The sequence below is a fragment of the Eutrigla gurnardus genome, assembly GCF_963514095.1.
Source record: "Eutrigla gurnardus genome assembly, chromosome: 5".
Taxonomy (NCBI): Eukaryota; Metazoa; Chordata; class Actinopteri; order Perciformes; family Triglidae; genus Eutrigla; species Eutrigla gurnardus.
In genome coordinates this window covers 26,579,807-26,604,244 of record NC_139919.1, presented here as the reverse complement: position 1 = coordinate 26,604,244, position 24,438 = coordinate 26,579,807, and the positions used below count along the sequence as shown (strand labels likewise).

The 24,438-nt window shown below is 45.6% G+C and overlaps 1 protein-coding gene across 3 annotated transcripts in view; it reads left to right on the top strand.

The window, feature by feature from the left end:
* Nucleotides 1-4,333: 4,333 nt before the first annotated feature.
* Nucleotides 4,334-24,438, top strand: part of LOC311013078 (transcription factor COE1-like) — a 53,589-nt gene continuing 33,484 nt past the window's right edge. The window contains exons 1-6 of one of the 3 annotated variants that reach the window (XM_084008980.1): nt 4,334-4,983; nt 5,795-5,951; nt 6,913-6,976; nt 7,685-7,740; nt 9,052-9,125; nt 10,628-10,696. In XM_084008980.1, coding sequence (XP_083865106.1) covers nt 4,850-4,983; nt 5,795-5,951; nt 6,913-6,976; nt 7,685-7,740; nt 9,052-9,125; nt 10,628-10,696 — 554 coding nt within the window. In that variant the 5' untranslated portion in view covers nt 4,334-4,849. The remainder of the gene's footprint in view (nt 4,984-5,794; nt 5,952-6,912; nt 6,977-7,684; nt 7,741-9,051; nt 9,126-10,627; nt 10,697-24,438) is intronic. The other 2 variants (XM_084008979.1, XM_084008978.1) reach the window with 2 other exon arrangements.

Sequence of the window (24,438 nt, the reverse complement as noted above, 5' to 3'; positions counted from 1 at the left end):
CCAACTGAAGAAAAAGTTGGGTTTTTCTGAGAAGGAACTTTTGGTTAAATGCACTTTGTAATAGTAGAACTAATCACCCTTCAGCAAACAAACAACCAAACCAAATGTCAGGGCATTATTAGTCAAGTGGATAACCAGATTTATTTTTTACAAAAATTCCTCATCACATGAAAGAAAAGCCCAAACGAACAGCATCACAGCTAAAGAATAGGGAGCCAGTCTTCTGGTCCCCAACTCGGCTGGTCAGGAGGTCTTGGTGAACCTTCTCTTCACTTCCCCGTCATAAAAAGCAGAAGCGGTCAAGTCATGTAAGTACTTTCAGGGCCGACATACTACACATTAACCCGACACCCCTGACCTTTAAGATTTCTACTTGCTAAATGTTACAGAGGGCACATTTTGGGAAATGTTTCTAATTGTGTCCCTCCAATTCCCCGTCCATGTAAAGTCATGGGACAGAACAATGTGATATACTGTCAGTGTTATAATGCATGCTGTGTGGGACAGTTGGTAGTGATGCAAGATGTTCTACTGTATCACCATAAATCTCCTTCAAATTACAGTGTTCTGATAGAAAAGATGTAGATACTGAAGGGCTGCAACTAACAGTTATTTTCATTAGTAGATGCCAATTTTTGGGGGTAATTAAGCAATTAATTTTGTCTAGAAATAGAAAAGAAATAGAAAAAAATGCCTGTTCCAATTTCCCAGATCCTATAGTGACATATAAATGCTTGTTTTATCTGACAAACAGTCCAAACCCCAAAGATATTCAGTTTACTATCATATATGACCAAAAAAAAGCATTGAAACGTGTATTTCAATTTAATTCAAAACACTGTATTTGTCCCTGGGGGGCAATTAAAGGCACACAGAGGACTTTACAAGAATAAAATGGCGACACAAAACAAAGCAAGCAAAAAAAAACGGATACATTTTCACAGATTTAGATGGTGCCTAATGAGAAAAAACAGCATCGGTGCAAATAAACAAACAAGCAGTATCTTGTGTGTGTCTATATATATATATATATATATATATATATATATATATATATATATATATATATATATATATATATATATATATATATATATATATATATATATATATATATATATATATATATATATAAACGGGTACTGACTCAGACGCAGTTTTGCTCAAAATATGACTGAAATCAACTAAGCAACAAATGGCTTCAGCTCAGGAAGATTTGAAAGGAACAGATTTAGACTGAATACATAATTAATTCTAACGGTTTTATCTTCTGACTTTGATCAATTGCATTCCCAACTTGTTCCCGTGAATTCAGTCTCGTTGACCTTGTCCACATTTATTGAAAATATTTCATTTTTTCCCCTCTGTATTCCACTTACTATCCAAGTACTACGATGTGAGAATACAATTGATTTTAAGTGAAAGCAAAACGTAACCGTGCAATGTCCTTTTAACGCCACGAGATGGCAACATTGCACCAAATACAGGGGCAATGGTTTCTGCTCGACGGAATCAGCTGAAATGAATTAAACATGGGAGAGGTCATCATTGGGATGCCACAAATGTGTCGCACAGAAAGGGGAAATTCAACTTTAATTTATGACAACTTTAATAAGTACAAACTATTCCTCATTGTTTGCCCTTGATTTAATTTTCCAATTGCATTTGTTTTTTGGTTTAGTAGTCACCAAATATTTCCGTGCACATTTTAGATTTTGCATTTTATCAAGGAAATTACATTCCGCTTCTATCTTGTCTCTGTATTTAAGTGGAGGACATCTATACGTGTCTGCTTTTATGTCGCCTAGAGAGCATATTGTTCGACATGAGGCCCATTCTCATAAGCATATGCCTGATTTTTTTTTACAACAAGTCAGTTTTACGAGTCTTCAATTCAATCAGGCCATTATTATCATCAGCCCAACCTTCTGATTTACGAGAACATCTGGTGGTTGTACAGGAGGCGGCCGGCAGCGCCTACAACTCCTTTCTGATCACTTACTTCAAAATGTCTATTAGAGTTATAACAGGGTTTTTTTTTAATAGCCTTCCCATATGTGGACACTTGGAAGTCACACACACACACATGCGCGCGCCTTTGCATCGTTTACACGCCGTGCGCATTCCCGCCAGTGCGTAATGGCCAGATTCTTTTTTCACAAACCTTTATGTCTGGGTGCCTTGGAGTTAGTAAACGACAGCATTAACATGGCTGGATCACCGGGCCCCAACTGACATCTCTGTTTTTGGATACCGAGACGGTGATATTTGGGCTAACAGAGCGTGTTGGTGCTCGGGGATATAAATATATGCCACCCCAGGGGCCTCGGGTGTTCGCGCTGGCCCGCATGCCAACCAAGGCAGACAGGATCATGGCGAGAGAGCCGGCCACAATCAAACAAATGTGCTGAAGGATAGAAGGAACGTGTGTGTGTGTGTGTGTGTGTGTGTGTGTGTGTGTGTGTGTGTGTGTGTGTGAGAGAGACATTTAATCTCATGTTTCTTTTATTTATCACTATTTGTTATATCTTGTACTCACGTGGTGGGGCTGCTCACATTTCTCCTCCCACAGCAGGGGGACATAAATAAACATCTATAGACAATGATGAGATGATGGCGGTGGTGTGGCGTCCAACCTTGACCGTTTATGGCCTATATATCGGACTCCGCGGAGACTCTTGTGCGTCTGGGTCTGCCGGATCAATGCTGAACATGGGATTTATGAAAACTACAGAGATGTAATTCTCAACATGTGATGCCAGCAATTTAAACGTGTCAAACGGATTCCTTTCAGCGATTTCCTGATAAACTCATCATTTTCAAAGATGCCCACCCGCTGATAAAACAAACAGACAAACCGACTATCTCATTCTTTCCATTTCATTATAATAAACCAAACAGTGCTTATTGAACAGATGGCCCCGAGACAATTCGATTTGACAATTTCGAAATTACTCTGCAATGATGGACTGATGGAGAGCAGGAGGAGAGCTGGACTTGTCTATCTTTTCTTTTCTTTTTTGCATGCGAGCCCACCGTGCAGTTTCGTGGTCGGAGCCACTCTTTGCACATTTTTTTTTTTTTTATTTCACGTAATTTGTTTTTGAGCACTTATTGTTGAGTGATTGCAATTTCTTTTTTGGACAGCGGGACACAGCGCAGTTTAGCTGTAATCCTCATATTTATGTTGGATTCGGCACTTAGTCCCGCAAGATTTATGTAATGCATCTAATCAAAGCTAATTTTCAAAACCATCGGGCTGTAACAGAGGAAGAAAAAAAAAAAAAAAAAAATGTGCGCGGCGGTTGCCAGCCTTTTTGTGAGCTGAAACTTTCTTTAAGCTCATAATCTGCCAGAGTTGATACTCTGAGCGAGCGCTTGGACCGCTCCACGTTGATTCGTTTCTTATGAGAAAATACAGCGATGAAATATTCATTTTAAATGTTCGAATTAAGTGTTTTTTGTGTGTTTCTTCTTCTTAGAAGTGCACACTGTGGGAAATTCAAACACACATGCAGATTTGTTGTATTAATGTTGAAGTAATTTGACCCAAAAAACACACGAGTGGTGCAAACTATTCCTCCTAATTGTTCCCCCTCGTTGTGCGGATGCTGTATTCTGGTAGTCGCACACAAAACCAGCCTTTATTGTGATGATGGTGTAAACATTTGATCGGCTTCGGTGTCGTCTTGTTTTCCAGGCAGATTGCGGGCACACTTCCATAGCTGCGGCTCGAGTGACAACGCGGCAGATAGACGATGGATGTCAGAGCCGCTCCGGGTCTCCGTGCTCGCTCTTGCCCTTTCGTCTCTGTGGGCGAACTGTATGGATTAAACTAATGTCCTCCCCTGAGCTGATGTTTGATAGTCGCGAATACGTTAATTGTCAACTCTAAACAAGCCAAGACGACGCACGAGGACGCGCGCGCACACAAACACACACACAGGCACACCGCGCGCACAGCTTCTGGCTAAGTGGCTGGGGCGGGACGCTGCGTGGGACGAGGCGGGGACAAGCAGGCGGGTGGGCTGGGCAGCGGGTTTTTTTTGGTGGACAGCTGATTGTCCGCGTTATTAACTGTGTTTGGGGTGGGCGTTCCCCACTCGCTCTGTAGGCCACGCCTCCCTCACCTACTAGTTACCCTGCCTGTTTGGCATCCCAGAGATGGTCCAAAGTGATTCCTCTGGGAAGAATCGAGCAGGAAGCCGACGAGGAGAGCGTGAGCCGCTGTTGCCCGGGACTGCCTCTTAATTGCGCGTAATCTTCAGCGTTTAATTCATCCGCGCGCAGAGGAGAAGACTCTCGGAGCGAAGGAGGTGTTTTCTGTCTCACTGTGGACTGTTTGTCGCGTGGAGAGAGAGAGAGAGAAAAAAAGTGACATTTTGCTTGTGTTTTTGTCAGCTGCACCTTGATCCGGGGGACTGTCGCCAACTCAGTGCAGCCTCTCATCCTGCGCTTCCCCTTTCATCGCTCTCAACGTTGTTCATCTTCACAGCTGCTGCTGCTGCTGCCGCCGCCGCCGCCTCTGCTGCTGCTGCTGCTTCCCCCCTTCTTTTTTCTCTCGTGGAGTCGCTGACATGAGGTGCAGCTAACCCTGGATGCTGACAGCTCCCCTTTTTTCCTTCCACATGTCGCGTGTTTGTGTTTACTTTGAGAAACACGCGCAACTAAACGCCAAGTGAAATAGACCACGCCACTTTGCTCCTCTTGACAGCGCGATCAAACAGACGCAAGAGGAGGGGAGGCAGGGAAACTAAAGGAGGGAGCCAAGGAGAGGAGGATTGAGAGAGAGGGAGAGGGAGTGAGAGAGAGTGAGAAAGAGAGAGCTACAGTGTGAAGGTGCGTTTTGATGTTTGGCATCCACGAAAGCATCCAGAGGAGTGGGAGTAGTATGAAAGAAGAGCCCATGGTGGCCGGGATGAACGCGGTTCGGACATGGATGCAGGGCGCCGGAGTGCTGGACTCCAACACAGCCGCCCAGAGGTGAGCCCGAGGCGGCCTTGGCGCTGCGCTGCACCGGGGCGCGGAGACCGGGGATGGGGAGGGAGAGCTGCGGTGTTTAGAGGCTGAGCGGCTGTACACTTGGGGCAGCACGCGTTCCCAGAGGACGTATAGTTGGATAACCACTGGCTTTTTTTTTTTTTTTTTTTTTTTTTACCTCTAAGTCCTTACATGATATAATACTGTATGTGGATCAGAGTGCTTTAGCATATTTATGGACGGAAAGCATAATTAGCTTCAAGCATTTTTTTTTAGGCTTGCAGGGGTTTAAATGGGGCTTAGACTAACTTTGGTGGGTGAAAAGTGTGCTGCAAGAGTTTGTGTAAGCATTTACTTCAGTGCTTGTTTCTCTTTTTCTGGTCGTGAGAGACTTTTTGCGTAGTTTAATATTTCGGTTCGGCTTGAATTCTGCAGGTTTTTTCCTCTCAAAACAATAAAATACACATTTTTTTATTAAGAATTAAGTTGAAGTGAAATATCACACTTTTATCGACAGCAGCAATTAAATGAATTAATCTTTCCAAATTATGTTTGCAATGTGAATAAGTATAATTAACCCTTAGGCTTATGCTTAAACTTATTTGTTTCATTATTGTTGATAGGAGCGTTTGTGCGCGTGACAAATGTGTTATAATTAAATTATGTATAGTAAGCGATTTTACATCGAACATAAGCGACTGCAGATGTGGTTTTAAAAGCAGATCTCTCTCTCTCTAATGTTGCCTTTTTATTGAGTGCATTTATTTTAATCGCCTCCGTGGTGGATGCTGCTGGTTTGTGCTTGTGTCCGCAGCGGAGTGGGTCTTGCTCGGGCACACTTCGAGAAACAGCCGCCCTCCAACCTTCGCAAGTCCAACTTCTTCCACTTCGTCCTGGCTTTATACGACAGACAGGGTCAGCCGGTGGAAATAGAGAGAACCACCTACATTGACTTTGTAGAGAAGGAGAAGGTGAGTTTGCACAAAACATTTTTTTTTTTCTCGCCGGATGACAGCTTATAATAAAAAATCTTTATAATAAGCTTCTAATGCGGTGCATCGCCTGATGCCTGACGCGGTGTAGAGGCTGTTAAATCAAAGTGATAAATTACCAGACGTGTGTTAACAAAGTGGCCAGACGCACACAGCAGGGATCACGAGCCCTTTTTTTCTTTTTTTTTAAAGATGTGGTTTCCTGAAAGATTTACAGACTTCTGAATATTTTAGCTTTTCATTAGAATTTATAAACCTTCCAAATCAATTTTGGACTAATTTACTCAAAGGGGTAAATCAACCGCATGGACACCTTTGCACCCATTTGCCACTGATTATATTGAATTATATTTTCATGACAGCCTTATTCCTGCAAAGTGTTGTTCGACACATTTCACCGTCTAATCAAACATCGATTCCAGCGTTTGAACGTTGATCAAGTGTAATATTGATCTATTCGCAAGTGGCGTTAAAAGTGTGTTTTACTTTAAATTCTTGTTTTATTCAGTATCGACTATTAGGTCCGAATGTGATTCTACTGTTGGTCATTATTATTTACACATTTTACACACAACGCGATTTATTCTTAGTACTAAATTAATTAAATGTAGTGACAATTTCCGTTTCTAATAAAGCTGTAAACAGGCCTATTTGTAAAGAGCGTTTTGTGTGTGTGTTTTTCAAAATATCACATTATTGCGAAATTGCTAAATAGATTTCGTCAAATATGAGATGAAAAGTTGCTTCACGATGCAAGCAGAACTTTGTGTTCTTTCTGTGTGAGTGGATGGCATAACGAAGTGAGTTTAAATGTCATCATAGTTACACAGACCCAACACGTTAATTGTCTAAAAATATCAAGTTGCGGACGCGCAGTAAAAGTCCCAGGAGGAGATGGTTTGCTTGCTCTGACCGGCTCTGTTTGGTTTAATTTTCATAGGAAACGACGGGGGAAAAGACCAACAATGGGATCCATTATAGACTTCAGCTTCTCTACAGTAACGGTGAGTTTTGCTTCCATAATTTTTATGGAGCAATAAAAAAAAAAAAAAACAGTGAGTGAATGATATACGCTAAACCAACGTGAGGAAACTCGGGGAAACAAATGTTTAAGGAGGTCACATCCTGTTTTTCTTTCACTGTATTAATGTTTAATTCATCGTGAAGGATTAGTGCTATATCTGTTTAATTAATGTGTTTTTTAACCACATTATTATTTTAATTCGTATTGTTGTGTGCTTCCTTGCTTTCTATAATAAATAAATAAACAAATAAATAAATAAATATACCCCCTCCGGTCAGCAGAAAACAATCCAGGGAAACAGTAAAATGTTCCCCAACCTCTTTTTTAAAAATGTTTTTTTTTAGTCTTGCTGCCTCGATTTGAATAATTAAATTAAATTGATTTGAATTCATACAGAACTGTGTGCTTCTCCCTGCTCTGCACATTTTCACAGGTGTTGATGAATGATTTTACAGATAAAATCATAAAAGAAAGTAAATTTACATTTTCAAGTTCTAAGCAAACTAACAGGATGCAGCAAATACGAGAGAAGTCATTAGTAACAGTTTGAACTCATGTTTCCATAAAGTCCCTCAGAGGGGAAAGTCAGAATGAATAAAACGTGTGAACTGAAATATCCTCCCCGAATGGGAGAAATCTCAGATGAGATATGACATTTATTTTTTATTTTTCTGCTGTTTCTCTGCAGGGATCAGGACAGAGCAGGACTTGTATGTTCGTCTCATCGACTCTATGACTAAACAGGTAAGAGGTTTGCATTAAACTATACAGGTTCAATGTATTAAACAGTGAGTTGGGTTGGTCTGAATGTTGCCCCTACCTCCAACTGCCCCCCCAACCCCCCCACCTCCACCCCTCCTTCCCCCCCCTGCTGCATGCCTGTGTCTGAGACCCTCAACTTCAGCACAGCACAGCCGGCTTGATAAACGACCTGTCTTACCTGTGGAATACATTTACAGAGGCCCAGAAAAGTAGAGGACATGTGTCCTCATACTCTACCTCTGCACAGCAGCCGTTAAGTGGGGATGGTGTGTGTGTTTGTGTGTGTGTTTTACAAGCATCAGGCCTTATATATGTGTGTGTGTGTGTGTGTGTGTGTGTGTGTGTGTGTGTGTGTGTGTGTGTGTGTGTGAATATCTCACTGAGGTGCAGGGGCAGTTGTGTGTTAGTGTTTGAGAGAGAGAGACAGTGATGCATGCCAGCTCACTCTTTGAGGACCTTGACCCTCATTTCCTCAATGTGAAACAGAACAAACTATCCCAGAGTGTGTTATGGCCAATTCAATCACACAAAGAAATACAGAGCAGCACGTGTGGGCTGGCACACACTGAGGGAATTCTCCCGTTAGGAACGACTGAGATACGAAGAAAATAAGCCTCTTCAACGCTGTTTTGATATCAGGTCTTTTGTTTTGCCAATTCTGCCTCTAGTGTCATTAGGCTTGAAGAGAGTTTGCCTTAGAATGAAAGGAGTAGGAGGGGATGTTGTTTGTGGGAGTGTGTGTGTGCGTGTTGGCGTGTTTATTGGTGTGTGTGTGTGTGTGTGTGTGTGTGTGTGTGTGCGTGTGCAGGGTGATCACAGCCCTGGAGAGCATGTTGAGTGGGGTTGGAGGGGTAACCAGACTAGATTTTTGGACGCTGTGCTGTATGGACCAGATGGTGCACTATACTCCAGTCTGGCAGTCCAACTGCTCACTGTACGCAGCACATAGACATACATGCAAGCACAAACACATATGCACATGCAGGCACACACACACACACACACACACACACACACACACACACACACACACACACACAACATGCTTTCTCTCTTACTGTCTCTGTCAGAACAGAGCGTTCCTGTTCAGGAGGACTGGATTCCCACGACACAGACATTTGCCGGATAGACAACACCACTCCCAGATGAAAGACACACACTTTTTCTCCTTTCTTATGTTCCCCTGCATCATGGCTCACTTTATTATTTTCATTCAGTACACCACATAACAATAAAATCATATTATTTATTTGAAATTTCAATGATTCCTTTTTTTTTCTCTCCATTTTTCAGGCGATTATCTATGAGGGCCAGGATAAAAACCCAGAGATGTGCCGGGTCCTGTTAACCCATGAGATCATGTGCAGGTAAGACAAAACACACCCCAGCTACAGATGTCATTTGTTAGCTGATGCTTTATAGTCCGGATCAAGATGAATGCTTTTTCACATTGGAGGTGTCCCTATTGGTTTAAAGAGGGGGCAAAGACGAGGAGCACTGCTAAATTACAATAGAAATCTTATCATTTCCCTCAAAGTGGGTTGGGAAGATGGGCCCTGGCCTATTTCTGTTGGTAAGGAAGTGTGTGTGTGTGTGTGTGTGTGTGTGTGTGCGCATCTCTCTCATGTTCAGCTAATTAGGACAAGGAAAAGCTCATTACTCAAACCCATCCTCCTTATTCTGTGTAATGCATGCAGTTTGCTGTGTCCTGACAGTGAGCTATGTGCAGAGGGGGACAGACTGGGATTATACATAAAATACAAGATACTCTCACATTCACACACACACAGTCAAATATACTAAAGCAAAGCGCAGCTCCGTCGCATGCATTTACAGTCAACCGCGGCATCACACAGCGCGTGATTGTCCCTCACCGACTTAACCGTTTAGAAATAAACGTCGAGTTACATTCAGAGAAATGGCCAGTGGCAAAGTGTAGCCACTTCCTGGATATCACACAAGGCGATTTAGACCACTTGTTTTCATATGCTGCAGGAAACGGTGGAGATCAGAAATCTGATCTGGCTCTCCAAGCCTCCTGTCCTGAGGGACTCAAGAAAGTAGGGGGTGGGGGGGGTCAATCTGTCTCCCCTTTTCTCCCCCTCCCTTTTGTGTCTTTCTCCATCTCCCCCCCGCACACACACACATACAGTCGACACACACACATGTAGTCAGACGCAGGTACACACCGACGTGCATACTGTACGTGCAAGACGGAGAAGAAAAGGTCGACGCGGCGCTACTTTTTGGGGGGAAGTAGGAGGGCTGACGGCACACAACAACACTGTTACATTGTGCTGCAGTCAAATGCTTCAGAAAGGACTCGTCACATCAGTATGCAACCCCCTTCTACCCAGCATGCACTACTCCCCAGGTCCAGTGGGACCACTCTGTGACCCACTTCTGAGAGAGAGAACGAGCGCGAGAGAGAGAGAGGGAGAGGCGGGATAGAGGGAGGGGACGAGCACTGAGGGAAAAATAGAGAACATAAGATGTCTGGTTGTGTGATGTCTGACAGAAATGGAGCTAACCTGAGCCCCGAAGGCTAATTCAAGTTTGTATCCAGCCCCATTCAAGCTCACTGCCTTTGCTCTTCTCCTCCAAACTTCTCCTAAAAATCGTCCCGCTGATCTCACCTACTGTAGTGCTAGAGCCCCGGTCTTACGTCTGGAAGCCCGGCAGAAATCCAATCCACATTGTTTCTTAAACTCTGCCAAAGTCTCACGCCCTCTTACTCCTCTTTCCTGTATGTTCATCTGACTTCCTCTCCCTCGCTGTGATGTACCTTATCTTTATTTCTCTGCTGTTCACATCTCTGAGACTAACTCCCCCTTTGTCTCAACCTCCCCCTTCTCTCACCTCCCTGCAGTCGATGCTGTGATAAGAAGAGTTGTGGCAACAGGAACGAGACCCCATCAGACCCTGTCATCATTGACAGGTAAGCAAACTTTGCCCTTTGACCCCCCGGCCGAGTTGACGCTGCGCTGTCATCGTAAAAAAAACACAAACAGCGCGTATGACTGCCTGTAGGTGTGAAGAGCAACCGTGTGCAGAATACACCGGCAGAAAATGTTGCAGAAACATCCTGAAGATATAAAAAAAAAAAAAAATGGTGACAGAATTTCAACACAACGTCTCGGTGCAGAAAGCAGATGAAAGCTGTTTTCCATTTGGCTGTGAAAACATAACCTGCAGGCCTAATAAAGCAGGCCGCAGCTTGTTTCAAATTTCAGCAAACCATAATCGTATGTGTGCAAGAAACGTGTGAAACAGTAAATAATATTCCCGCGGTGTGTGTGTGTGTGTGTGTGTGTGTGTGTGTGTGGGAGTAATCACAGAGCAGCTCTGCTTCAAGTGTGGTCAAACAGTGTTTGTGTGGTTGGGCTGATGACTTAGCTGATGAGCAGTTAAGGTTACAGCTACAGCCTAGCGTGTGTGTGTGTGTGTGTGTGTTTATAACTCTCACTCCTAGCTGTCTGCGCTATACCGAAGCTTGTCTGCTGCTTTTGACACTGACAGACCCACTCCTGCACACACACACACACACACACTTTTCTTTGAGTGTGCACCTTTCTCCTGCTGTCATAAACTAGCTCTGACCAATGCAGCAGCTCCCATGATTTACGGTCGGTCGGAGAAAGAAAAGCCCTGTAGATTTACCGTCCGGCCTGTGTGCCGCGTGCATGCGTGTGGCACACGTGGAAATACAGTGTGAGGGGATTTATTTGTTTGTACTTGAGGGGGTTGTTGGAGCGTGCAGATTTTTAAGGCTGAACTTTCACCGTTGAAGTGATTTTTCACCTCCTCCTGACTGTATTTAACCTTTGCAAACAACTGCATTACTTTAACTGCATTATTTAGGTGTTATGTCTGATTTGAATTTGTCACATTCGAGTGTATTTGTGTGAGTGTTAATGAGGCAGTGACCTGTGCTATCTGATGAACACAGCTGTCCTGTGCTCGCTGTCAAAAGCTACTCTTTACCTGTGTGTGTGTTGTGTGTGAATTTGTGTGTATGTGTGTGTGTGCGTCACCCTCGTTCCGCTCCAGTGAAGCGGAAGGCCTCACCTCAGCGCTCCCTGAGACAGCTGCACCCCACCACGTGGCCACAGACACGCCTGCCCTTCAGTCTGTGCCATATTTCTGATTTTTTGTTTTCATGTGTGCATACTTGTTGAATTTCTCATCAGTGCACTCAGTGTCGCTCGGTTTCCACGGGGCGCCGTCCTGGCTTGTTGCTATACGGTTAAACTTTTCCCTTCGGCGTGCTGCATTCTGAGCAGAGCCACCTCGGAGAAACAGGCTGATCTCTGCTGTGAACAGCTTTTCCCACACTGAGCATGTGTTGTGGTTGCTCGCTGGCGGTATTCCCCCGACGCGCAATGGCTCAGGTGTGAGGGCAGCATTAACGAACAACAAATTAGAACAGGGGGAGGGAAAACAACAGCAATATCTATGTTTTCCTCTCCAGCGAGCACTCTTTCTGGACAGGAAAATAGGTCAGGTGAGAGTAGAGCGAATGTGGAGGTTGGCTTGCTTTTAAAGGGGGGACTGAAGGGGAATAAGGAGAGGAGGGTTCATGCGTTTGCTCATTTAGTACCAATATATTCTTGGCAGTTGTAATAATCAGGGATTCATAAACAAACAAACAACTGTGAGGGTGAAACTGACTCAATTACCACGAGTTCCCCTCCCTCAAATTCATAAAGAAATACCATCAACAGCCCCTCTCCACCCTTGAAGTTATTTAGTTCGTTAAATAAGGGCTCGTTAGCCCTCTGCTGTTTCGCAGAGATGATTAGATTTTACAGCCCTAATTAGCTGGGCTAGCTCTAACTCTTCTGGAAGAGTAATGGGTCTGATTGCCTAATTAGCTCTCTCTCGTTAAGATGGGAGAAACAGGCCACTGCAGCAAAACCGCAGGAATGAGGAAAAATAAAGTCAGCTAATGAGAAACTTATTTGATTGTTAGGAGAACAAATCTGGTACAGTGTGGATCGGCGGCGCTCTGGGTATGGTGCTCGCACACCGGGAGAATCTCTCTCACCCATTGCTTTATCTCACCTCCTCTTGAAAAGAAAAATGGTGGGCTTTAAAGCTTCTACAAGGAGCAATACGAGGCAGATTTTAATTATGAAGTTTATTTGTTTAGGCTATGATACTTAAACGTATCTCAGATTTTCACTGAAGTCGAAAAACATCCCCCACCATCTTTTGTCGTGCTGTTTTGGGGATGGGATCATTTTAAATGTCTCAGATTTTCATCGTCTGATCTGAATCAATCCCTCCTGAAGATGAAGCCATAAATTGTGCAACTCTTGGAGATTCATGGACACCTTGGCACGATGCGTTGTGTCTCTGATTGACACCGGGCAGGGGAAGCAGCTGAAAGGTGAGCTGCTTGTGTGCTCCTCTCTCCGTCTTCCCCAGGGAAACGTGTGTGGTCCACCTTAGCCTCTTACAGAGGAAGGATAATATGAAGAGAGCCCTTAACCCCTCCACCAAACTCCACTTCCACCTCTCTTCATCACTCCTGGTTAGTGTGGGGTTAATCGTATGCGGACACTGCTAGTCATCCTATCATGTGCCTGGATGGGCCTCAAATCACAAACACATTTGCCTCTCACCCGTGTTCACCGTTGCTATCTCGCTCCATAGCTTTTTTTTAAATATGTGGCCTCCCCACAGAACTGTTTCTGTTAATTTACTTGCATCCATATAATTGTGGAGTAATCTCTCAACTCACTCTCTTTGGGGGGTATGACTGTCCCTCCGGCCCCATGTGTCCTCTCTTGCCTCCTACCACCTGTGTCCCATAGCCCTTTCCTGGCCGGGCCAGCTCCCCCAGGCCTGCCGCAGGGTGTCCCCCAGGCAGGGAGAGCCCCTCTGAAGGGGGGAGAGAAACTCTCTGTGGCCAGAGATAAGGATCCACTGGATAGCCCTGCATTTCCCATGATCCCCCTTTACAGTGTGGGGAGGGTTGGCTACATGCATATAGCCAATGTTATTTCAGGTTTTTGAGTGTGTGCCTGTGTGTGTTTGCGTTCGCACACACTCCTGCAGCCCGTCGACGATGTGGCCCATTTCCTTGCATGCGTGTCTGTGCTTGTGTATCCGCATCGATGTTGGTTATTTCCCCAGGAGTGTGTTGATAGAGGCCATTTCCTGGCGAGTGTGTGTGTGTCTTGAGTGAAGAATGTCGGGCAGGAAGTGCTCCTCCCGGGGAGGATGATGTCATGGCCGGCAATTTCCTGTTCTGTGAGCCAGTGGAACGGACTCTCAGCTTCACGGTGGGTAGTTGGTTAGCGCTTGTGGACCCGGTTTTGGACCTTGGGCCTACACCTGCTTTGGTTTTGCACCAGATCACCCGACACATCTGGAAGGAACAAGTCCAACTTTGTCTTGAGGATTGCATTTTCCAAGCGAATGCATTGTTTTGCTGCATACGTTGTTTGTTTGTCGCTCCCCCCTCTTTGTGTCCCTCTGTAGTGGGGAACCCCCTCATTGTTTTGGTTGTTATGTTTGGATGCACTTCCTGGGGTGAGAGGTCATGTGTTGCCTTGGCTGGGCTAACGTGCGCTAGTGAATAATGTATGTCATTGACTTTATGTCAGCCCTGCCAGCCCCCCAAGCCGAGCCCACCCATGTTTAATTCATCCATCTCATTTGTGTGTGTGTGCGTGTGTGTGTGCGTGTGTGTGTGTGTGTGTGCGTGTGTGTGTGTGTGCGCGTGTGTATGTGTGTCATTTAGAAGCCCAGTCTGCACCTGTCCAGCCATTAGCCCCCTTCTCATTTGCATTTGATGCTAATGTGGTTTACTGGCAGCGCCTTCCGTCCCCTCGGTTTAGTTTCACTTTCATATCCATGACTGTGTTGGTGAGAAGGTGAAAACACACTCACTGTGCAGCTAGCTCACCTTCTTCTGACTCTATCTGCTGATGTGTCTGAGACCTTCCTTCATTTTTTTCTCTCTTTCCCACATCCTGGGTTCTGTTTGTATTTTGTGATGGATAGTAATTATTTACCCCCTCCCCTATTCCGCTTGTTTCTCACAGTTGGTTTTCTATTGTGTCTCCGTCCACCTATCACTAGCTTTCCATTTCCCTCCAAGACAAAGAGAAGCTAGGAACAGAGTCATGAGACCCTGCAGACCGACAGTATCTGTCTTTTGGTGTTTCTCTTTTGGGGGGAGGAGAGTTCCGGCCCTTTTTCCTTTTTAGACATTTTTTTTTTGTTATTCTCGTTGATGTGCTGTCTGTCTTTTGTGCAGGGGGGGTGTGGGGGGGCAGGCAGCTGCATTAGATGTTATGGAGGGCTTTGAAAATGACTGGCCCAGAGCTGGTTGTGGTGTTTGTGCAGGGCTGAGGGGCAAAGAGGCAGAGTTGCTGGCTCATCGATATGCAGGAAGAACTCCCCTCCCTCAGGTGTTGGCCGCCTCACAAATGTGCCTCACACACACACACACACACACACATGGATGCACCTCTCACCCTCAGATAAACTCCGTACACAAATACATATGCAGACGTACGCATGCGCACTCATAAGAAATCCACAGGCGGGCAAGAATATAACACATCTACACGTACGTACACACACACATTGACCTGCAGCTCTCTGCATCTGTTTGGTTGTGTTCTTTTTTTTCCCTGCGGTGGTTCTTCCCCCCCCAGGGTTGGAGGAAAGCGTAGCCCCAAGGGAAGGACGGCTGCGCTGATTGACAGCAGGGAGTTTGGAGGTCGAGGAGCCTCTAAAACAACGCTGCCTCTTTCTCTCTCATCCAGACCTTCAGCGAGCTCACCCCCAACAACTGGCTCGCTTTCATTTGCGAACACACCGTAAAAAAAAAGAAGAATTAACACATCATTCTCAGAGTACACATACGTTTGTGTCCGTGATATGATATATCAAGTTAACACAAGCTGTTATTATTTTGTGGTTAGGAAACAATGAGGGGAACACACTGGAAATAAGTATTTTAATGCTGAAGTTTGTGGGGTTATTTCTATTTTAATTCTTTCCCCAATAAACTAAACATGGCTGCCATCATACTTTATAGGTAGTTAAGCTAATGCTCCCCAGCTGAATGCAGGTAACAAAAACATTTATTAGGGCATATAAAATGTAATTTACAAATGTCAAAACAGTGAAAAGTTTCATGACATGAGGAGTTTTTTTTTTTTTTGTTGTTGGCCAGAGCTACTGTAAATAGCGCTGTCGTAGCTCTATTTTCTCTACAAACTGCTTTGTCATTACTGCTTGACATTCCCTGCTTGACCTGGCCTCTCTCCTTGGCCGTTCCCACTGCCTTTGTGTCAGTGTTTGTTCTGTCCCAGAATGAAAGGGTTCGGCCGGCCAGGGCTGACCCAAATGAGTAGCGTCCTACTTCTCTCAGAGCTATTTAAGACATTTTTGGTGTTGGAAATTGCATGACAGAGAGATAGAAGGGGAGTTTAAATAGAATGGATATATATCTATATATATATATATATATATACCATCTAAAAAGGTCTCTCATGTGTGACGTGTGAAAGCATGTGGTGCGCTGCGAGTGAGGAAAGGGTAACGTTTTCCAGGATTTAGTCCGTGACTCGCCCTAGAAGATGCGCTCAATTTGCTTTTCAAATGAGGCGTGAAGAGCGCGAGCGCGTGTCTCTCGGTGTGATGCTATACATTTGGACGTGCATGGTTATGTGTGTGTGTGTGTGTGTGTGTGTGTGTGGCAGGGGCAATGCTTTGTTTTCTCACTGCTCTGATGTGTGTGGACAGTCGAGCGCACGGCCCACTAAGTGCTCTCTCACAGCCAATGTGTTACATGGCTGCCTGTGCTGCTGCTCGTAATTGAATAGACACAGCAGCTCCTCTCAGTGAAAGATCCTCGGCCTCTCCCAGCAGGCTGAGCCGGTGTGTCATCGAGCCGCATAGCTTCCAGCCGCCCTGATCTCAGATTCATTGTTTACTGATTATTTCTGCTAAGTGAGAACGCAGACCGCGCGCCTCATGCCAGCTCCGTGTACCCCCCCCCCCCCCCCCAGCCTGGCGTCTCATTTCCTATCAGTCAGTTTACATCCCAGACCCTGTTTTTGGCGCTTTACCTCAGCTCTGTAGCCCAGGATGTAAGTCCAGGTGTCCAGGATGAGTGCTGGTGACCCGCTGTGCCCGAGCAAGACGTATAGTCTGTTGATTGTTTTCCATCAATCTTTCCAGGAAGAATGGATCGCTGGCCAGTCGCTGTGAGCGGCGCTCTCAGTTTCACACGCCACAATGGAAGGAAAACCTGCACGGCATGGGGGGGAGACAGGGAGGGAGAGGGACGTTGGACTTATCCTTTTTCGTTTCTCTGCAGGATGATTTAGAATTTTCTTTAAAAACACTGACACCTATGCGGGCTATTTAGCAACCATATCATTACTTCCAAGTTCAAACACTTCATATCTTCATATGTTGAGTTTTGTGACATTGAGCTCGACTAATTCCAGCTGTAATGTTAAGACACGCGAAGGAAATCTTCAAGGGCGTATCTCCGCCGCAATTAAACGTAAAGCAGCGACGTCAACATGCAGACAATTATGGTCAACAGCATGGTTCGATCAAAGGCGCGATATATTCTTACATTTCTAATATATTCTTTTTTACTTTGCATTAATCATCAACAAATGAGACCCAAGCACATGTCACTGATCCACTTCAAAAAGCCGAGCTGAATTTAAAGGCCTTTGTTTGTGTTTATGTAACTGATGAGGGGAGACAAAGTAAGGCGTAGGCAATCGACTGAGACACTTTGTTGTTTTACACCGCCTCACCCCCTTTGTGTGTGTGCTGCTAACGTTGTTTGTTTGTTTACCGAGTGGCTTGACCTCGCCGGGAGGAATGTTCGCTCGTTTCCTTTTCTTCTGCGTCTCCTCGTGTGTTTGTCTCTGTGATTTTTCCTCCATCCACCTGTCTCTCTTCTTCATCTCCCTTCCCCTCTCTCCCTGCCCCTCAGTCTATGTCTCTTTTTCTTTGGTCCTCCCACTCAAAACTCCAGATTTAACTCTAAAGGTTGTTTTCGGTTAATCACGCTCGGAATCTTCCCCCCTGCGTTTGAACGCTCTTCCTCGGCAGCGCGTGCTTGGCTGCGCGCGGTGCGGGGAGAGTCGCGCTAATTATCCCGGTTATTGGCTTCTCCAACACCGAGGCTGTGATTTACATGAGGTGACATTCAGTTCAAACGTCCAGACCTTAGCAACCTTTTTCTGGAAAACAATTAACAGCGGCGCTTTTCTCGTCTGCCTCCCTCCCTTACCCTCTTTTTCTCTCCCGCTACACCACTCCCTCTCTCTCTTCCTCTGGCTATTGTCTTCACACAAACGGAGAAGATTTACTGCTGAAAGAGTGAGGGGTGTGCAAGGAGTTGAAACCATTTGTGTATTTTCTGTAGCGGGAGATTACTTTCTTGTTAATTGACAGTTATTCTTTGCGGTAGATATTCAGAAAGGAGTAAAGCTGGCATTCCGAAGGCATTAGCTTCACTTTTGCAGTATTGTAGTTGACGGTACTCCTTAAAATTGTGTCACATTTGCACAATAAAAGAACTCCAGTTAATGCGGCTCCTCTACGTCGCTGCCAGTGACCCTTGAAAATCCGAGAAAAACACACTATTACGTACTTGCATGGACGGACGTGTAGCCCACACAGTCGCGTTCAAACACAAAGACAAACTTACAAGCGTGCCATTTAATGAAGCGCGTCCCTCTTCTGTCATGACGGCCGTGTTAGCATGACAAGATGTTTACACACACAATCACGGCCGCGCCTCTCATGTGGGCCGGGATGAAAGAGAGATGAGAGGAGAGGGAAAAAAAACGAGGAGGCAGAGACGTGACGGCGAGCGTCGGCTTACGGACTGCTTTTCTCTGTTTGACAGGAGGACAATTGTAACAGTACCCCACTGAGAGATACACAGAGAGATAGATAGACACACAACAGAGAGGGAGAAAGATACACCTGGAGGAAAGCGTTCTGAAAAGGAAAGACGTTTTGTTTTGTTGGAGGCGGGGAGGGGGGGGGGGGGGGGGGGGGGTTCACCCGCTTTCTCAAATCAGGAGTAAAACAATTACCGTACATCCACTCGCTTCCCCTTGTCCCGCAGTGTGGATTACAAATGAGCAAACCTGGCATTTATCACATCACTACAAACATTTATTAAAGCCGGTTCCCCTCTAAAGCTGCAGAGATAACAGTGGGTAATTGCAGAGACTGGCTCTATTAGTTAAGTATGCCTAATGTCACTGCCTCAGAGCATTAATGGACGCCGTAGTATTATGTTCCTGCGCTCATTACCACCCCACTCCCCTTCAAACAGATACACACACACACACATATATCCACACACCCTCTCCCTCTCCATTGACCCTGCAGCAGGAGTCTGTGCCACTCTAATGAGAAATGGAAAGCACTACTCCGCAAGCTCCAAGACACACACACACACACATGTACGGACACACACACACACTCGGCGGGAGCCATTACAAGGGGACAGAGGGGTACAACAGTATAATCACACACGCCCAGGGAAACAATTGTGCCGTTATCAGAGTGATCACATTATAAAAGTTTAATAAACACCAAACGGCCTAATGGTGAATTAGCCTGCATCTGCCCTGTGTTGTGCCAGGCTATAATTAGTGATTTAACAGAGACAAACAAATGTTTTTTTTTTTTTTCGCCAGAGCTTTTCACAGTCAACAGATTTTTAGTTGGACATAAATTATTGGGCCTGTGCAGAATTAAAAAAAGAAAAAGAAAATGCGTGGCTGGTGGCGATTTGTGAGTTTTTTATTTATTTCCGCGATGATGACTTCAAGACACCAAAAGTCACACAAACACAGAACGGAGTTTGGCTGGAGCCCCAGTCTGGGTTTCATAAGTGGCACTTGAGATGTGTATGGGGAGAAGCGGATGGGTGCTTGAGATCGTTGAGGAGGAGGAGGAGAGAGTGAAGGAGGGAGGGAGGGGAGGCGGAAAGAAGAAAAGAAACAGGAAGGGATGGCATTGAATGACGTGGAATAAGTTAGTCAAGAGGAGAGGGGGGGGAAAACGTCTCCTCGTTCTCTCATGGGCAAAACGAGCAGTTGTGTGTGTTTTGGTGTGTGTGTGCGCATGCATTTGTATGCGTGCGTATGTGGTCAAATCGATGACAATCTATAATTTACAGTCACAAGGACCTATCACTTTTTATAGGGCCTCCATCCTCGCTCATCAATATTACATCAGGACCCAGACTCTCAGTGTGTTGGAGCAGGAGGGTGAGAAAACGGCTGAAGAGAGAGAATATGGCTTTGGTCCAGCGTGTGTGTGTGTGTGTGTCTGTGTGTGTGTCTGTGTGTAAGAGGGGTTGGTGGGGGGAGGAGGGGGAGGAGGGGGGAGGAGGGCATCTGCTGAGGTTGTAGAAAACATCGCTTCCAGCATACACAAATGTGCAAACGCATACCCTACCTCGCATTTGTGTACGTGTATGTGTGTCTGCATCTGTGCGACTGCTTTTGTGTGTGTGTGTGTGTGTGTGTGTGTGTGTGTGTGTGTGTGTGTGTGTGTGTGTGTGTGTGTGTGTGTTGGTGCATGTGTGCTTGCCATCTGAGTGACAGTTTAGTATTGATCTGTGGGAGGCCCTGGTGTCATTAGACCCAGTATGGACCAGCAGGCACACGTGGAGGTCAGGGCATGGAGTTTGTGCATGTGTGTGTGATTGAGTGTGTGTGTGTGTGTGTGTGTGTGTGTGTGTGTGTGTGTGTGTGTGTGTGTGTGGAGGAGTGGGGGACCAAGTGTTCAGTAGTGACAGGCTCAAGCCTCTGAAAGAAAATCAATCGTGTCATAAGAGGAAGGTTTCCTCCAGCCTCTTTCTCCCTCTCTGTTACCCCTCCTCCTCCTCTTCCTCCTCTCCCCTTTCTCTTCTTTTCTCCCCATTTCTCCTTTTTTATTTTTATTCCTCTCAGCTGGGCCATCAACTACAGACCCTTCATTTATACTTTTATCACTCCCTTCGTCTCTGTCTTCTTCTGTCTTTTTGAGCATCACTGATTCTCTGCCAAAAAAAGAAGACACACACACACACAGTCGTACAGGAGATAGCTCTCTTGGGTGCGGATGGGGGTTGCATGTGTGATGTGTGGATCAATCTTAGGGGTTATCCTGGCAAAAAGGAGCCATTAGTGACAGAACTGATCCTGGATCAGCCCTCATTAACTAAAAGGGCGTAGGGGCTGTTTGTCCAGATAAAAGAAGTGACCCCAAACCGGGGCCAATTAACTCAGAGGGCAGAGACGAGTGAATTGATGGCACGCGTTGTTTTGTTTAATAGAAGTTTGATTCGAAAAAGGACTTTGTTTTATTGTGAATTTAAGCTTGTCCTTCAGTTATTTATTATTAAGGATGAGCACACACTCTCACACACACACACACACACACACACACACACACACACACTCAACACAGGGCAAGCCTCCACCTGTTCTCCTCTCTCGCCTGAGGGGACTAGTATGGTAGATAACAGTTTGAGTGGGCCTGCTGCAAAACACTAATCAGACCTAACACTGCCTAATTAGCACAGAGTCCGCTGATTGGCTTACAGCAATAATTAACACAGGTGAGAATAATTAGCTCCCCATAGACCTGTTTGTGCGTGTGTGTGGAGGATGTTATTATGCAGTCCTGGTCCCCAGTGAGACTGGGAAGGCAGAGAGAAGAATCAAACTCATTACTGAAACCAGGCCAACCTGTGTTAGGTGCTCTGCTTTCCCACACCCAGAGAATTAGCCACAGAGAGATCCACCTCCTGTCTCTCCCTCTGTCTCTTCCTCTCTCTCTCCATCTCTGTGTGTGTGCTTACTCTCTCTCTCTTTTCTCTCTCTCCATCCCTCTCCATTCAGCCCCCTCCTCCCCGACTGAAAGTGCGTTTGAGGAATCTCACCGCTAGGTGAACCTGCTAAGATAAGATGAAACGCAGACATGGGGCATCTTTGTATCATATCCTGTCATTCTGGTGGTCTGCGTCTCTCTTTTATCCCCCGTGCAGCCCTCTTTCAATCTCTCTTCAGCATCGTAAGAACAAAAAAAGGATAGATGTTGGTAAGCCCTGTCTTCCTCTCCGTATAAAAAGCTTGAGCTCATAGCCTCTTCCTCTCCATAAAATTGTACACCGTACACTCCATGAACTAATACTTACCGCCTGTCTGTATATAGAATACACTGAATCGCGATGGTGTCTCCAAGAGAGAGAAGGAAGGAGATAATGAGAAGGAGAGACAAAGAGAGAAGAAAAAAAGGGGGGACAGTGTTTATGCTGAGAGACTGGCCGTCGTTCATCAGTCTGTAAGCAGCATGGTGTCCTCCATCACACTCTCTCCCTGGTTATTTTTGCCAAAGTTCTGCTTCTTTGATCAAGCCAACATCACAGAGGAGGAGACAGTCACGCAGACGTTGAGAGGGGGTTAATATTGGAACACAATTGACGGCTTGTCACTTTTTAGCTCCGAGGCACCGACATCGCCGAGTAGTTAGTTAGGTGCTGGAGAGGAAGGAAGAGGGGGGGGTAACGCACACACACACACAGACACACACACACACACACACACACACCTCTCTGAGCTTTTCTGTGCTAAATAAATAACAAGCGACGATGTAAATTGGTGTTTTCCTGGAGTGTGTGGCTGCTTCTGGGATGTATTTTTCATGTCAAGGCATTTTAGAGTGGGTTAGGAGTGCAGGATGTACGGATAATGAATTTAACCCTCCCCCCTCCCCCCCCAAACGCGTACAAACACACAGTTTTGCTCTCATACATACACATGCAGAAGGGAGTTGATTATTCACCTGACCACAGGTGCAATGCAGCATTAATGCGAGGCACATTTAGGCTCCGACCTCCCTCTCTACACCATTGTTCCCCGCTCACCGGGGCCCGAGGAGGTGCCAGGGGTGACATCAGCCGACAACCGTACACTAGTAGAGACACGGTGCGAGAGGAAAGCTCATTGTTGGCTCACTGATCTCCAGTCTCGCGCTGACAAGCCCCCCCCCCCCCCCCCCCCGCTCCCATGTTAGATTTGTTTTTTGTTGTGTTCCCCTCCTGGTAAACACTTGCCTCTCAAAACAGGCTGCTACTACCTCTGTCACACCGAGGGCTGTCAACACAAGCCTCAGCCACACTGTACTCCACGTCACACTGAGCCGTACACATACTGTAGACAAATGGATGTACTCAAAGGTAGCTTAAATGCATAGAAGGGCTGTTAAAGCAGTGTTTATGGGAGGCATTTGCATAGTGTTCACAGCAATTTCTGCCTCCTGTCTCCATCCCGCACACACACACACACACACACACACACACACACACACACACACACACACACACACACACTCATAAGCTACACTTTTCCCCCTTGAATACTCTCAACATGCCTTCCTGACTAAAGGAACAAAATGAAAGAAGGTTGATTGAGGCAAAACAAGGAAGGTTGTTTTTTTTTTTTGTGTGTTTTTTTTTCTTTTCATATTTCCTGTTTCAATAATTAATATGCATGAGTTTTATGGCCGCTTAAGATGCGATCAATTATTCATTAACAGCATGTTAATTGCATCCACAGTCGTGAATATTTAACCAAACACTAAATCAATGGGGTCGAATGAGCAGCAATATGGACATTTTATAAGCTTTGCCAAAATTAGGTTAGGCTTTAATGAAAGCAGCAGAGAGCAGATTGGAAAGGGGACAAATGTAAAGACTTCACAAAAGGATGGAAGCTGGTGTTTAGAAAGCAGACGATATGAATAAATGCAAGGTTGTTGACTGGTTATAGTACAGTCAGTGACTCTTTGCCTTTTCTTTTACTTTGTCTCTTTATTCTCTCCTCCTTTTTATAAATGGAGAAGATGTAATCTCTTCATCTCTGCCCACTGTAGCCAGCCATTTTCACTCTCAAAGAGTCCAGACTCCTTTGTCCTGAATCTTTGTGTGTGTGTGTGTGTGTGTGTGTGTAGGTGTGTGTATGTGTGTCACAGCGGTGTCTGGACGTTGACATTTCTCTGCTTGGATAACCATCGCGCCCTCTGTCCCTCTGTCCCTCCAGCCATGACGCAGGGTAATGTCACCTGTCAGTCTCAAACTCCTACTTACAACCGTTGTCCCCCTTAACTCCCCCACCCCACCCACCCCACCCACACTCCCAGTCCACCAGCGTCTCACCCCGACTCTAACTGCTCCTCACCTGGGAGACAAAGCTCTCCCCGTCTCCTCCATTCCCACTGCTTTTTTTTTTTTTTTTGTCTTCCTCTCCGGTACCTCATATGACTCCATCTCCTCCTGCTCTTTCGCTGCCTTATATCCAAATGGCAACCCACCCTTTTCCCTCCCCCTTACATTTGCCCCCAGGTCTCCAGAATATGGAACGGGAAGGCGGCTAATGTAGTGAATGGGAAAGTCAGGGGTGGGAAGTTGACTTTTTGTCTGGACCCCAGTGTGTTCCGCGCCTGTTTTCAATTACTCTCCCGGCACAGGCGGGGTGGAGGTTTATGCGTTATATGGGAATGTAATTGACTATAACTGCCCTCTTAACATTAACCAGGTGTACTAGCTGAGTGTGTGAGATTAGGCCTCGGGTCTTGGCCGTTATGGTGTGTGTGTGTGGACTGTCTATGTGTGTG